Source organism: Ascaphus truei, chromosome 15 (assembly GCF_040206685.1).
Source record: "Ascaphus truei isolate aAscTru1 chromosome 15, aAscTru1.hap1, whole genome shotgun sequence".
NCBI classification, from domain to species: domain Eukaryota; kingdom Metazoa; phylum Chordata; class Amphibia; order Anura; family Ascaphidae; genus Ascaphus; species Ascaphus truei.
The window spans coordinates 37,906,846-37,923,004 of record NC_134497.1 but is presented as its reverse complement, the minus strand read 5'-3'; the positions used below and the strand labels follow the sequence as shown (position 1 = coordinate 37,923,004).

Here is a 16,159-nt window from a genome sequence, read left to right as displayed (position 1 = left end):
GGGAAGGCAGTCAGTCACGTGTGCGCTTCACAAAGCGGAAGCCCCGCCCCCAGGCTTCCTCTGACCTGCCTGCGACCAATCCCCTGAGGGCCGGCCGGCATTCTAAGTCCCGCCCCCGGCATTCTCCATCATTCAGTCCCACCGGCAGCATTCACACGCATATAGACAATACATACCGTCCGCCGCATTCTCCTCACCGCCGCTGCCCCGCAATACCGGGACCAGGGACAAAAACCGGGACAGACTTAAACCGGGACAGGCCAAAAAAAAACGGGACTGTACCGGTTAAACCAGTACGAATGGTCACCCTAGGTTAAAATCGTAGTCAGGACACACATATAGAATCCTATGGCAAGTACATATGGTACTCTGGATCCAATATAAAATAAGACACTTGAGTGGTATTACATCAAGAATCTCTAGGGATCTGTTATGCAGATTGCCCTTGCAAAATGGTGTCTCTAGGACAGTAAGGCTGTAGGAAGAGAAGGTAGGTGATCACACACAGGCTGTGTTGGCAATCAAAATGTTAATCAGCTCAAATGAGCATGTATTGAGAGCACTTTCCCAGCGTCCCTTAAATGATGGAAAAGTTTGTAGCCTAAGTCCCCTGGGGATCATCTTATTTTCTTGATAGTTATAGAGGGCTGTTATATTCCACAATATACGAAGCCTTTTGCTCATAAGTATTTTTAATTCTTTAATCTGATCCTACTCTGAAGGGCTGATTAAATGCTGGGTACATTCCTCAGGTTCCTCACTACCGTAAATTCCGGACTATAAGCCGCACCTGTATATAAGCCGCACCCATTGAATTTTAGATTTTTTTTTATTTTGACCATATATATATATATATATATATATATATATATAAGCCGCACCTGAATATAAGCCGCACCTGAATATAAGCCGCACCTGATTATAAGCCGCACCTCACATCAACCCCCCCTGCACCACACATCAAGCCCCCCAGCACCTCACATTAAACCCCCAGCACCTCACATTACACAGTAAATACCTGCCGTCCAAGCAGGAGTGCACGCGCTCGCTCTAGCAAGCAGCAGGCAGGAAGTGCCTCAATTCTAGAGCGTGCTGCTACTAGAGAGGGAGGGAGGGGGGGAGCAGAAAGCAGGAAAAATTCACATATAAGCCGCACCTGAATATAAGCCGCGGGGTTCAATGCGTGGGGAAAAAGTAGCGGCTTATAGACCGGAAATTACGGTAATTGCAAAAATAGCTGCTGCATTTGCAAGGCACTTATGCTCATTGTTAGCCAAATCCATCTTAATATTAAAGACTTACTGTACTGTAGATAATGATTAGCAGTCTTTTAGTGCCGGCTCAAACAGTCCAAATATATAACAAACACACAAATAGTGCAGCAGTCCAATCAATTCTAAAAGTCTCAAATAACAAAAAACAGAAATAAGGGATACAAAATACCCTCTGGTGGTGCTAAAGGCCCAAAACATTAAAAACACACAGAAAGAAAAAGAAGGTCTTGTATAAAGCACTCAAAATTGATGGAAAAAAGACAAAAAAAATTAACACAGAAAAACTATTAAAAAAAATGTAAATATAAAATATATAAATCAACACCAACCACTAAACCCCTAAATAATAAAGCTCCAAGGTATAAACAAATATATAAACCCAAAGTTACCGTAATTTCAATTAATATATATACCTGTAATAACTTAACACCTAAAGAACACACCTATGTTAGAAGATATATACAGTATAGGAATATCTGTAAAAGTATACATGAATACAAGCCAGTGGAAAAAGAGTGTGTGAGTGAGTGGGAGTGTGTGTGTGTGTGTGTATTTATCTCTGTTATAATAACACATAGGGAGGGGAGAGGAGCAGCCAATGGCCCCTAACCTCAGGTAATGTCGCTATCTGCTTCTGCTCCGTCTATATATACAGTACCTTTCATTTTCCCGCCCAAACTCCCTAGCCATGTCCTCCCTCTGGCCTGTCCAATCACAGCACTCTGCCCACCACTTGCTCCTCAGCCAATCACCTGCCACCTGTCCCACATCTGGTGGAAATAGGTGAAATTTGAAGATTGATACAGACTATGTTAGAGACAAAAATCTACCCAAGGTGGGTAGATGCGTGTGCAAGCACAGATACTTTTGAAATATTACTTTAATACATCAAAGGTGAATTAATAACTCATACATTAAAATAAATAGAATGAAATAAGGGTCTCAGGAGAGTGTGCGGCTGTCAAGAACCCAATAGTTTAACCGATTAATATATTGATATTGCCAATTGGTAAATCCTAAAGCAACTAACAGTTTCGAATCCCTGCTAGTTTTGACTAATTAGTCACAATATGAGCTGTTCAGTAATAGTTTGCTATTTAGTATCAGGCTCCCTACAGCTGGGCAGAGGGAATAGCGGCATAATCAGTATATCGCCAGGAGTTAAATAGTGCCACCTGGATCTGGGAACCCATTAACAAACATTGATATTGCCACTTGGTAGCAGCTAGACACAGCTATCCCAGCTATTTGTGACCAATTAGTGACATTGAGAGCTTTATTAACCCATGAATTGCCACTTAGTATCGCTAACTAAGGTAGAGGAATTTAGGATTTGCTCTATATATTTTTGTGAGTCATATATAATGGTTAACTGGATCCAGAAATCAATTGCCAGATCATTGGACTTGATAGCAGGGGATGGGGGGCTGAGTTGAGTGATGTAACAGTCCGGGTCGCCCAAAAGAGATCTATAATTACTTAAGACATCGAGTGGTGATTCACGCATATATACCGAATAGAGCTCTAAAGTGAAAGTAAGAGGTTTAGCTGTAATGGGTGTCAAACTGTCTGTATACTATATGGTACATGGGCAGGTGATCCTAGTTAAACAGACCTTCTGTCTTAGCTGTCAGCGCTGTATGCTCAATAAGAGTTAAAATAGCAGTCTCCAAATCAGCTGAGCCACTATGTGAAACCGCGTCAGACCCCTCACGTAGCCAGTAAAATAGAAGATTAGAGCCGCGCAGCAGAGGGAAGTCGTGTCCAGAGGCGCGCTGTGAAAATCTCATATAAATGACACATTGACGATTCAAGCTGCAGATCCAGGGATAGAGGAAACCCTGAGAGATAACATAAAAAGATACCAATCAGGATTCCCATGCTCACACTGGGCCGTGTGAGTAAATAGATTATATTTCCCCACCATCTCCATCCTACATGCTTGTGTATATTATTACTTACATGGACTGATTGATTGAAAGTGTGTATATTTATACCTTTCTCCTTCCCATCCATTTCATTTTCATATATTTGACTGCGCTCCCTAACTTATCTTCACCCACGTCTGAGGATCCTGGAAAGATCCTATTGGGTTTGAGCAGTGGACATTGGACTTTATTACACCGCACTAGACTATATGTGCATGTAAGGGTAACACATCACAGCAATATTACCCATAATTATCCTTGGTCTAGAGAGCACCTTAGTTTTTTCCTCCAAACCCATTAACCCACCTGGGGTAGATTTTTGTCTCTACCATAGTCTGTATCAATCTTCCAATGTCACCTATTTCCACCAAGTCTGGTTTTTCTCTGAGATTCATGGGCATGTTTACCCACAAGTTTGTGCCAACAGACTGGGTATACTTAACCCCCCGCTGGGATTGACATAGGAGTGTACCCACCAAAAGGATAATCCTCTCTCCTTTCCACCATATCAGCCGCTTAGGAAGCTATTATCCTTAGGTAGCACCCTTACAGTATAGAGCGAGCGTGATCAGTTTTTTGTTCTCATCCACATCTGCCTGGTAACACAAAGCTCACTTTCCCGCCAAAACAGAACTAGCCCCAAATCAAATCCGACAGGTAAACAAGGGGCTACCAGTCCCATGGCCCCCCCAGTCCAGTGCCCCTCCGCCCCACCTCCCCACCCACAGTCCAGTGCCCCCCTCCCCACCCACAGTCCAGTGCCCCCCTCAGCTAAATGGTTACCAATACAAAATAAAGTTGGGTGTGTGTCTCCTGGACCCCGACCATAGATTTTGGCCTCAGATTCCCATATGAACACCTTGCCTGGCAATGTGCTTGTGGGGAGGTAAAGCCAGCGCATGTGTAACAGGAATCTCTGCCATAGAGGTGTGCAAGTGTAACCATCAGTGGGGAAAGGTCCCTGTCTGAGGTGGAACCACTTGTTACATCATTACTGCAAAGGGTTGTCATTAATAATGGGACACTTAACCCCCTCAGCTGCATTTTCATTTCAACGTGTAACCTGTGAAATATATGGTCAGCTCTTGCTGCTCTCTAGACATATTAAAGGAACATGACAGTATGTAAAGGCGGCTGCATTAATGTCCCTCACTGAGGACATTAGTTTGTGTCCGTGTGTCCCACCTCAGTAATCACAGGACATTTGGTCGCGGCTGTTTCGCCGTGACTCATCCCACCTCTGGCTACATTGCCACTAAGGTGCCTAAACTCCCTACCCTAAAACACCAATATCCTAAGTCCCCCCAAGCCCCACAACTTAAGCCCTTACCCTAAAACCCCCTACCCTAAACCCCTTAAATTAACACCATACCCAAAATGGTAATAAAACTTACATTAGAAGCGGTTGGTGGCGGAGGGTCCATCTGCGCCTAATGCCGACAGCCAATTGGTCACGGCGAAACTATTCCAATTCACAACTACTGTAAGTGAGGCTACAGACAGCTTCAGCATAAGGGGCAACGCACATTTTATTAGAACCAACAGCATAGAAATATAAATCATTATTAAGAACAAAATTTTTCTTTAATTAAAACTACAATAAGAATGATACAAATAACCTGCATTTAAAAAGTTATAACTTTTTTATACTTTTAAAATGCTTGTTTTATGCACCATAAACGAAAGTCACTTTTCATTGTGATTTAGCGTAACACAGATACGCATGTGCACTTATATGTGAGCGTCTTAGTCGCTAGTTATCCCTAACTGCGGTCTCTCCCCGGTATGTGTCCTCTTGTGTCTGATCAGGTTGGATAACTGACTAAATGCCTTCCCACATTCCCCACATACATGCGGTCTCTCCCCGGTATGTGTCCTCTTGTGTCTGATCAGGTTGGATAAGTCACTAAATCCCTTACCACATTCCCCACATACATGCGGTCTCTCCCCTGTGTGTTTTATCTTGTGTGTGTTCAGGCTGGATGACACACTAAATCCCTTCCCACATTCCCCACATACATGCGGTCTCTCCCCTGTGTGTGTCCTCTTGTGTGTGTTCAGGTGGAATAACTGACTAAATCCCTTCCCACATTCCCCACATACATGCGGTCTCTCCCCTGTGTGTGTCATAATGTGTGTCTTCAGGCTGGATAACTGACTAAATCCCGTCCCACATTCCCCACATGCATGCGGTCTCACCCCTGTGTGTGTTCTCTTGTGTGTATTAAGGTTACATAACCGAATAAATCCCTTCCCACATTCCTCACATACATGCGGTCTCTCCCCTGTGTGTGTCATAATGTGTGTGTACAGGCTGGATAAATGACTAAATGCCTTCCCACATTCGCCACATACATGTGGTCTCTCCCCAGTATGTGTCCTCTTGTGTCTGATCAGGTTGGATAAGTGACTAAATCCCTTCCCACATTCCCCACATACATGCGGTCTCTCCCCTGTGTGTGTCCTCTTGTGTTTGTCCAGACTGGATAAGTCACTAAATCCCTTCCCACATTCCCCACATACATGCGGTCTCTCCCCGGTATGTGTCCTCTTGTGTCTGATCAGGTTGGATAAGTGACTAAATCCCTTCCCACATTCCCCACATACATGCGGTCTCTCCCCTGTGTGTGTCCTCTTGTGTGTGCTCAGTCTGGATAAGTCACTAAATCCTGTCCCACATTCCCCACATACATGCGGTCTCTCCCTGGTCTGTGCTCTCTTCTGTAGATTCTGGTCTGAAAACCAAGTCAGACTTTTCCCACTTACTCCAAGATCTTTTCCTGTGGCAGCTGCTAATATATATCTTTTGGAATGAGAAGCAGTTACATTTTTTATTAATTGCCTTGACTGGTTGAAAGATGCATTTTCTGTCATATTTATTGGAATATTGCAAGATTGTTCTGTCCTCATCTTTTCCATATACTCATTTGGGTGTTTGAACTGCAGATGTTTGAGGAGGTAATCCTGACTGTTAAAAGCAACCTTGCAGTGCTGGGATGGGTGGGTTACTGGTGCTTGGCTTTGTACTAGATGAGACAAAAAAAGTCACTGTTATACAAACTGTCTTACAAAAGGTCATGCAGGAGAGGTAAGTTGGCACATCACAAAAACTTCAGAATGAAAGTAAACTGTAGCTGTACATTGTAAAAATGAAGGATTTAGCACAACATGTGCAGCATTAGGGCCGGGAGAATAGATGTAGTGGATCATACATTTAAAGTGGATCATAATATTTAACAATTTAAAATAAAATCTCACCAGCTGCAAAACACCAATTAAAGTGGCAGAAATCTTTTCAAATCCTTTGATAGTAAGTAGATAGTTTCAGTTGTGAAGGTATAATTTAAAAATGTTTGTACAATGAATAGAATACGTGACTCATTAGAAGCTCACATATCAGTCACCGGGTGTTCCCGTCACCGCACCATGTACCAGGTCTCTAATAGTTATAAGATGACCCAACTTTCTGCTAAATCTGCATTGTTAAATCAGGAACCAAATGCCTAATTATTGTATTTGGCATCACAGATGATATTCAGGCTTAATTAAGCTATACCAATATTATCCAGTGAATTCCAGAACTGTGTTAATTTTTTTACTACAATGGTTTAGAGGTTTTTTTTTTAGGGAACAAGGAGTCTGTACTTGTGTTACTCATTCTCCCCCATACAAACATAGCATTTTATTAAAAACAATGATATGTATGTATGAAGTATATAAAGGATATTGGGCACTAGTCTAGAAGGGGGGTGGAGGTAGGTGCTGTGGGTAATGGTGGTAGTTTCCCCGGGGAGGGTGGTTAGGCTTCCCGTGGGGGGTGGACATGGTGGTTAGAGGGGTTAACCCCTTAATCACCTTAGCGACTAGAATGGCAATGCTTTACTGGACACTATCGGGGTCAGAGGGTTAGCTAATGTTTTCTTTTAATAAAGTATTAACTCCTTTGGTGCCTCTGGTATACCTTGGTAACCACAGGCATGAAATGGGTTAATGTTATTTTGATAATAGGTTTCTGTAATAATAGACATTACAGAAGCCTATGACAGAAATATTAACCCAATGAGGTATGCAACACATTATTAACGGTCACGTTAATTCCAATATCGCGAGATTGGCCTAAATATCGCACCCAGTAAATTACCACAATATTGATATATACCACATTAAAATTGCGGTAATAACACCCGTTAGTTGATTATTTCCCCGGGTGTGATATAATCTCCACTTTAACAGAATTTGATGTATCTGATCCATAGGGTTTTGTTTATGCCTGAGGGACAAACCAAGAACTTAGCATGCTTTACTAGATACTAAGGTGGCAGAGGGTAGGTAGTGTAATGTAATGTTTATATTATCACATGTGGTCAGATAGTCATGGAAACCGATGGACTTCTAAGTGGTTAATATGTACTGTAATGTATTTTAATAACTATTTTATCATCTATTCCATGTTGGTTTAGCTAATAATAATAATAGTAGTTTGTTCTTGTATAGCACTGCTATTTTTACATGTCAGAGTCAGTGTCTTTACTCACTGAGCTGCTCCTTCCTCTCTCTTATTTTGCCTATGTATATAATGGGCAGTATATTGGCCATTATATACATAGCAAAGACAGGGCTAACGCCAGCCTGGAGTAGGTGATAAAATATTCGCGGTATTTCTGCCGTTCATCCCGTTCCAATAAATATCTCAACTTGATGTATCGCAGTTTTAATTGAAAATGTGGTATTGTGCCTGTTTATCAGATCCAGTGATTTTAACGGGTCCAATAAAAAGTGCTTTATTTTTGGTGCTGCAACGCTTATTCATTGAACGATAAAACTAAGGCCTTTTTTATGGGAGGTAATACGACATATTTGGTTACCGCAGTATGATGTATCATGTCCTTTGACTCAAGTCAGGTTTAGTGATATTAAAGTTCCAGTTGACCCGCAATGGTGTATGCAGATCTATCAATATTTGCAATTTAACATCAGTAATAAAACAACAGAGATGTAAAAACCACGTAACACACATATTCCTGATTACCTGGTGCTGGCGTGTTACTTTTCCACAATGTACCCCACTTGATACCAAGTTCTTTCCCATATTCATCTCCATACCAGACCAGGAGCTCTGTGTGTGGGGAGAGGTCTGTGCAGGTTCTGTAGTAGATTTTCCTGTGGTACTGCAACGCCACAAGGTTCTGTTCTTCCTCGTTTCTCGCACAATTTACAAACCTAAAATTGGGACAGTTAGTGAGATCTCAAAGTAATGTCTATTTTATAAAGGAAGAGCTGAAAAAAGATACAAGTTGTTAATAATGTGACTTGTCTTCTCATTCTTCTCTACAGTTTTTGAGGTGAACAGAAGTTAATTGAGAGCAATGTATATACGATGGCTCACTTGTATGTACCCACAGTTTGAAAGGAATGGGAGCCAGAGGCCACACCAGTGACTACTTTCTTATCACTTAAAAAAAACAAAAAAAACTGTTTGAATGAAAAAATCCCCTAAACATGACTAGATGACACAAGTGCCACAAAAGGTGAGTTTTCTTCTGGTGGAATAAACAGAACGTGGGGTTGATGTAACAAGGTGTTGTAGCAGGAATGTGTTCCATTAGCAACCTGAGCATATAACAGGCCCTGGACGGATTTGGAAACTGGAATATAGAAAAAGCCTTGAGCCACAGTCTAATGAGGTAACAATGTCGGTTTGGGCTTGAATAAGAAAACTAAAAAAGTGGAACCAGCCCCTGTAAGAAAAGTGTAACATTATGCTCAAGTGCAGAGTCATGAACATATATGATCAAATACAGAAATGCTGTTTAAAGCTTAAAAGGAGTCAGTATGAAAAGGTATCATGCCAAGCACATCTCTGAGGAAGGCAGCATGGCCTTGGTGTCTCTGATTTAGAGAAGGAGGGCATCATACTATTAAAGTAGGAGAATAAAAAGGTGAGAGCGCACATGAAGTTTTACTTCCATCCTTTTTCCTATTGTCTCCTCAGTCCTATTTGTCTGAATATTGTTTGAACAGGCCGTTTAAGGCGACATACGGGCAGCAATGGTGCTGATCAAGGCTGTGAGGAGAAGACAGGAGTGAGGGGAGAGGTGCAAAGAGCTGCTGTGATCACATGCTCATTGCCATTTACTTGAGTGGCTGTTAAAGTGCCATTGAGGCTATTGCACTTTAGTGAATCTAGTGTTTGGTAAACAGAGGAGGCAAAGTGGATAAGGAATAATAACCCCTGCAGATCAGTACCTGGGAGGCAAATAAAGGGTGTGGGAGGAAGGGGGACACAGAACACAAACAGCAATAGAAACACAGTAAGAGAAACCATGTGTGACTGGTAACTCTCTGTGACGGTTAGAGGGTAAACCAGGCTTAATTATAAAGGTTAAGCCCACTTGGTTACCCCTGATCCCTGATCCGTGTGTTGGGGTCCTGACTGTCGTATATGCATTACTGTGACTGTGTGTAAATTATGAGACAATAAAGAATTTTTGTGAGGGTTTGGGGGGAGAGCGCGGTGAGGGGGTTGGGGGGGTGAGCGAGGCGAGGGGGTTTGGGGGGGGGGGGAGAGCGAGGTGAGGGGGTTTGCGGGGGGAGAGCGAGGTGACGGGGTTTGGGGGGGGTTGGAGAGCGAGGTGAGGCAGTTTGGGGGGGGGGGGAGGGAGAGAGAGAGGCGAGGGGATTGGGGTGGGAGAGCAAGGTGAGGGGAAGAGCGAGGTGAGGGGGTTGGGGGGGATAAGCCTAGTAAGAGTAGAGAGTATATCTTCTTATTCTATAACAAGAATCAAAGAAGTCCAGAGCAACATCCAATGTGACAAAAATACACAGTGAAATATATCTCTTGAAAAAAGGTCATTTAGTTAACCCTTTGGCTAAAGCGTATAAGCCTGCGAGCCACTTATTATTCTATACCTGACACGAGAAAAGGGTACTTGACATTTTAGCACAAGATACAGTGTGAAAGTATATTTTATTAAAGGATTATATTTAGTAGGTATATATGCTGTATGCACAACAGAAAGACCTAACACTGCCCACCTAAATAGGTATAGGTAGAAGTTATATAGTGAGGACGGTGCATATAGGGAGAGACAGAGACACATATGCAAACAAACCAGGTGGAATCAGAATCACCCAAAAACAACCCTATTTGCTGCACTCGGTATAGAGGTATAATCACATAACAGTCAAATACTTATATAGTTGGCAATAGGATGCGTATGATCTAAAGTAACCGCTCCAAACACTGTAGGAGGACGGGTACCAATAAAAGCCAAAATAATAAAATGTTATTTAAAATTGAAACTTCGACGCAAAAACACACAGTTCAAATAAAAAACACTATTGGGAACAATTCCCCGGTGTCACATTAGTAGTGTAATGGATGCTGATAAATAGTAAAGCACCATGTATCCCAGTATGGAGGATAAATATAGGTGTATATGTAGCAATCCCAAAATCAAGCATGCAAAATAACAGCTTGTTATCATAACAGGTCATGAATGGGGTATATTACATGGAACGGGATAAATAAACCCACTGGTAACTCTGGCATATATGATGCATACAGAGCAAATATATAAAGGCAGACCCTGGTAGGACTCACAGCAAGGACTCCTGCTGTGTTACTCCGATGGGCCATTATGTCTACAACTGACCATCTCGGGTTCACCACGCGGGGTAACGCGGGATGTACCGGGTAAATGTTCGAATAACGGCCGCTGCATCTGTATGTCTTTATTTATATAGTGCCATTAATGTACATAGCGCTTCACAGCCCCTCCAATGTGCCACAACCTGCTCATCAGCTTCAGCCTCAATAGCACTACCATTCCCAGTATGGGTCAACCAACACTGAAACCCAGATAAATCCACATCCCAGCTACTTGTCACAACCAGAGTACCAGTGTCACCCTGAGTTTCTGTGTCCATCTGGTTACCTTTATCTTTGCTACATCAAATTGACAAAACATATATGGTAATAAGTAAGGAAGGGTTCACAGTTTTAGTGTAAGGACCTGCGTTAATTTGGTTTATCTTGACGTGGTATGCAGGCTTACGACGCTTTGGCCAAAGGGTTTAACTAAATAACCAAGTAATTACTATTATTATTATTATTGAACTATTTAAACTTTATACTTATTACCATGTTTTGTCAATTTGATGTAGCATTGGGCACCTCCGTCTTTTCTTGTATACATTTGCCACCAAGCTCAGTAGCACTCATTTTGGCATAAATCTATTTTCATGATGTGGTGGGTGTAGGAGTTTGAGCTCTCTGGGAATGTGTGTGTGTTTACCTTTATCTTTACCAGCACGGGTCAAGCAACTCCACCAAGACAATGAACCTGAATCCCAATGATATGATCGTTTCTAGCATTTACGCACAGCACACCCCTGGCATCAACAGTGGGTCACTGATACCTTATAAGCCAACAAATGCAATTAATAAAAGGGTGGGTGGGTGTCCTACACATACTGTACCTCTCAACATTGGCGAGCTGTGCTCTGATCTCTCCTCTCTGCTGCAGTCTCAGATTCACTTTCCCGAAAGTGGAGACACTGACTACATCCAGGTCACAGCTCTGTGTCCTACTGCGCATGCTCACACTAAGGGGATCATGGGAGTTGTAGTTTTTAGACTTCAAAACGGATTAAGTGTCACATACTGTGTAGATTAGAAACAAGACAGTAACATTTCCCAGGCACTGTGCTAGGGGAAGATAGTTTCTGCTGCATGTAGCTGTGTATACTCCTCTTGGTCATTAATATATCTCAGTAAAGCTGCTTCAGTTCATCACTATGTATATAAATATATACCTGTTCTCTCTGTGTCTCACAGAGGGCTGGGGCAGCACAGGCTGCTGGTTTTGTCTTTGAAATGCAGATTGTCCTGATTTTATCATTTAATTTATTTTCCACGTTAATAACAAGTGCCCCCCTGCTCCCTCACACAGAGTCCCCTCCCCCGCTCCCTCACACAGAGCCCCCCCTGCTCCCTCACAGAGCCCCCCTGCTCCCTCACACAGAGTCCCCCCCTGCTCCCTCACACAGAGCCCCCCCCCCTCTCCCTCACACAGAGTCCCCCCCTGCTCCCTCACACAGAGTCCCCCCCTGCTCCCTCACACAGAGCCCCTCCTCTGCTCCCTCACACAGAGCCCCTCCTCTGCTCCCTCACACAGAGCCCCCCCCCCCCTGCTCCCTCACACAGAGCCCCCCCCCTGCTCCCTCACACAGAGCCCCCCCTGCTCCCTCACACAGAGCCCCCCCTGCTCCCTCACACAGAGCCCCCCCCTTCTCCCTCACACAGAGCCCCCTCTGCTCCCTCACACAGAGCCCCCCTGCTTCCTCACACAGAGCCCCCCTGCTCCCTCACACACAGCCCCCCTGCTCCCTCACACAGAGCCCCCCTGCTCCCTCACACAGAGCCCCCCTGCTCCCTCACACAGAGCCCCCCTGCTCCCTCACACAGAGCCCCTCTGCTCCCTCACACAGAGCGCCCCTGCTCCCTCACACAGAGCCCCCCTGCTCCCTCACACAGAGCCCCCCCTGCTCCCTCACACAGAGCCCCCCTGCTCCCTCACACAGAGCCCCCCTGCTCCCTCACACAGAGCCCCTCTGCTCCCTCACAGAGTGCCCCTGCTCCCTCACACAGAGCCCCTCTGCTCCCTTACACAGAGCCCCTCTGCTCCCTCACACAGAGCCCCCCCTGCTCCCTTACACAGAGCCCCCCCTGCTCCCTTACACAGAGCTAAAAAGACTGCTACCTTTCCACAAAATAGTCAACCTATTTTTACCCTATTTATAACTAATACTACCTATTACACAATTACATCCTGGGCAACACCGGGTATTTCAGCTAATACCAAATATGATCAAAGAAAATCCAAACGAAGAATCCTCCACTAGATTGCACTCTATGTTAATAAATGTTGTGTCTTTGGACAGATTGTCTCACCAGTTTCACTTTCTTTACAAATGACTACTCATAGTTACCAGATCAGCTACCCAGATTAAAAATAAAAAACAATAAAACTTTATTACATCCTTAAATTGTGACTCTGTGCAATTATTTACAGTGTGTATTGTTTAAAAGAATCCCTGTTGGAGTGAAGTAGAGAATAATCATACAGTTTTGGAGACTTGTAATCACATTAATATGTATGTCTTCCTACAGTATAGCATATAATGTTTCTTTGATAAAGCGCGGAGTGACACGCGAAACGCGTAAGAGTGTGTTCTTTCGGCTGCTATGTGCCAAATAAAGTTGTTTGACCAGTAAGAAGTCCCGGTCTGTAGTATTTCTTCTTGAGAGCAGATGCACCGCCTGAGTTTTTCTCCTATCTGCAATCTATGTCTATCCCAGTTGGAGCACGCTGACGTCCAGGAGCCCTTTCTCAGCAAAACAGTGAGTTTGTTTATTCATCAGTGTACCCCATGCAAGATATTCCTCGGGTCAAAGGCTATTGGGGAGATTCTAACACTGTATCGTTTATTTGTGAGACAATAAGGGGTTAAAATCCACACATGGGACGTCCCTGAGAAGTGCAACAGTGAAACATTAACATTTATACTTTACTGGATTCGGTTGTAGTGGCGCCGCTAGGGAGCTTGGGACTCCCATCTCTCTCTCAATGCTTAATAAGAGTTAATATAGCAGTCTCCAAATCAGCTGAGCCACTATGTGAAACCGCGTCAGACTCCTCTCGTAGCCAGTAAAATAGTAAATTAGAGCCGCGCTGCATAGGGAGATCGTGTCCAGAGGCGCGCTGTGAAAATCTCACATGAATGACACATTGACGATTCAAGCTGCAGATCCAGGGATAGAGGAAACCCTAAAAGATAACATCTAAAGATACCAATCAGGATTCCCATGCTCACACTGGGCAGTGTGACAAATTAGATTATATTTCCCCACCATCTCCATCCTACATTCTTGTGTATATTATTACACACTTGGACTGATCGGTAGATAGTGTGTATATTTATACCTTTCTCCTTCCCATCTATTTCATTTTCATATATTTGACTCTGTGCTCCCTAACTTTTCTACACCCACGTCTGAGGATCCTGGAAAGATCCTATTGGGTTTGAGCAGTGGACATTGGACTTTATTACACCGCACTAGACTATATGTGCATCTAAGGGTAACACATCACAGCAATATTACCCATAATTATCCTTGGTCTAGAGAGAGCACCTTAGTTTTTTCCTCCACACCCATCTACCAACCTGGGGTAGATTTTTGTCTCTACCGTAGTCTGTATCAATCTTCCAATTTCATATAAAATATTATATCTATGGCGCCCCGCACATAACACCAAAAATGAATAAAAGAATATATACAACCCAGATCAGAAGCTGGATCAGGTGTAGGGATGTGCTCCAAACGATGAGGATTGGCATATAAATGGTGTCATGATAATGTCATGAGATATTGGGTATTTTTAATCCCGGTTTCACCCGGAGACTCCGGGTTTGGCATCCCCTTCTCCGGCTCCGGGTTTGTCCCTGAAATCTCCGGGTGGGCGGGTTGTTGCTGACAGGGCAGCACAGTAAGTGAGTTCGCATTGCTACATCACTCACACATCCTCTGCATTTCTCACAGGACTATCTGTGTGCACTTCACTGCCTACTACATCCGGGTCACAGCCCTATGCTCTACTCTACTGCACATGCTCACAGGTAGGGGATCATGGGAGTTGTAGTTTTTATTAGACAAGATCGATTGGCACATAAGCAACACAGTAACATTCTTCGAAACCCTGCTAGAGAACACACACCACCCCCATGTATCTTATCTCCTCTCTCCCTTCTCCCCCTCTCCCCCCCTCTCCCTTCTCCCCCCCTCTCCCTTCTCCCCCCCCTCCCTTCTCCCCCCCCCCTCCCTTCTCCCCCCCTCTCCCTTCTCCCCCCCCTCTCCCTTCTCCCCCCCCTCTCCCTTCTCTCCCCCCCTCTCCCTTCTCCCCCCCTCTCCCTTCTCCCCCCCTCTCCCTTCTCTCCCCCCTCTCCCTTCTCCCCCCCCTCTCCCTTCTCCCCCCCTCTCCCTTCTCCCCCCCCTCTCCCTCCTCCCCCCCTCTCCCTCCATTCTCCCCCCCTCTCCCTCCCTTCTCCCCCCCTCTCCCTCCCTTCTCCCCCCCTCTCCCTCCCTTCTCCCCCCCTCTCCCTCCCTTCTCCCCCCCTCTCCCTCCCTTCTCCCCCCCTCTCTCTCCCTTTTCCCCCCCCTCTCCCTTTCCCCCCCCCTCTCCCTTTCCCCCCCTCTCCCTTTCCCCCCCTCTCCCTTCCCCCCCCTCTCCCTTTTCCCCCCCTCTCCCTTTTCCCTCCCCTCTCCCTTTTCCCCCCCTCTCCCTTTCCCCCCTCTCCCTTTCCCCCCCCTCTCCCTTTCCCCCCTCTCCCTTCTCCCCCCCCTCTCCCTTCTCCCCCCCTCTCCCTTCTCCCCCCCTCTCCCTTCCCTCTCCCTTCTCCCCCCCTCTCCCTTCTCCCCCCTCTCCCTTCTCCCCCCCTCTCCCTTCTCCCCCCCTCTCCCTTCTCCCCCCCCTCTCCCTTCTCCCCCCTCTCCCTTCTCCCCCCCCTCCCTTCTCCCCCATCTCGCCCCCCTCTCCCTTCTCGCCCCCCCTCTCCCTTCTCCCCCCCCTCTCCCTTCTCCCCCCCTCTCCCTTCTCCCCCCCTCTCCCTTCTCCCCCCCCTCTCCCTTCTCCCCCCCTTCTCCTCCCCCCCTCTCCCTTCTCCCCCCCCTTCTCCCCCCCCCTCTCCCTTCTCCCCCCCCTCTCCCTTCTCCCCCCCTCTCCCTTCTCCCCCCCTCTCCCTTCTCCCCCCCTCTCCCTTCTCCCCCCCTCTCCCTTCTCCCCCCCCTCTCCCTTCTCCCCCCCCTCTCCCTTCTTTCCCCCCCCTCTCCCTTCTCCCCCCCCTCCCTTCTCCCCCCCCCTCTCCCTTCTCCCCCCCCTCTCCCTTCTCCCCCCC

General features: G+C 45.5%; 1 protein-coding gene across 1 annotated transcript in view; it reads right to left on the bottom strand.

Moving 5' to 3' along the window:
* Positions 1–4,713: 4,713 nt before the first annotated feature.
* LOC142466371 (uncharacterized) overlaps positions 4,714–16,159 on the bottom strand; it is a 116,509-nt gene continuing 105,063 nt past the window's right edge. Inside the window, exons 4-7 of the mRNA XM_075571227.1 lie at positions 13,984–14,008; positions 11,684–11,841; positions 8,232–8,422; positions 4,714–6,228 (exon numbers count right to left, since the gene is read on the bottom strand). Coding sequence (XP_075427342.1) covers positions 4,949–6,228; positions 8,232–8,422; positions 11,684–11,841; positions 13,984–14,008 — 1,654 coding nt within the window. The 3' untranslated portion in view covers positions 4,714–4,948. The remainder of the gene's footprint in view (positions 6,229–8,231; positions 8,423–11,683; positions 11,842–13,983; positions 14,009–16,159) is intronic.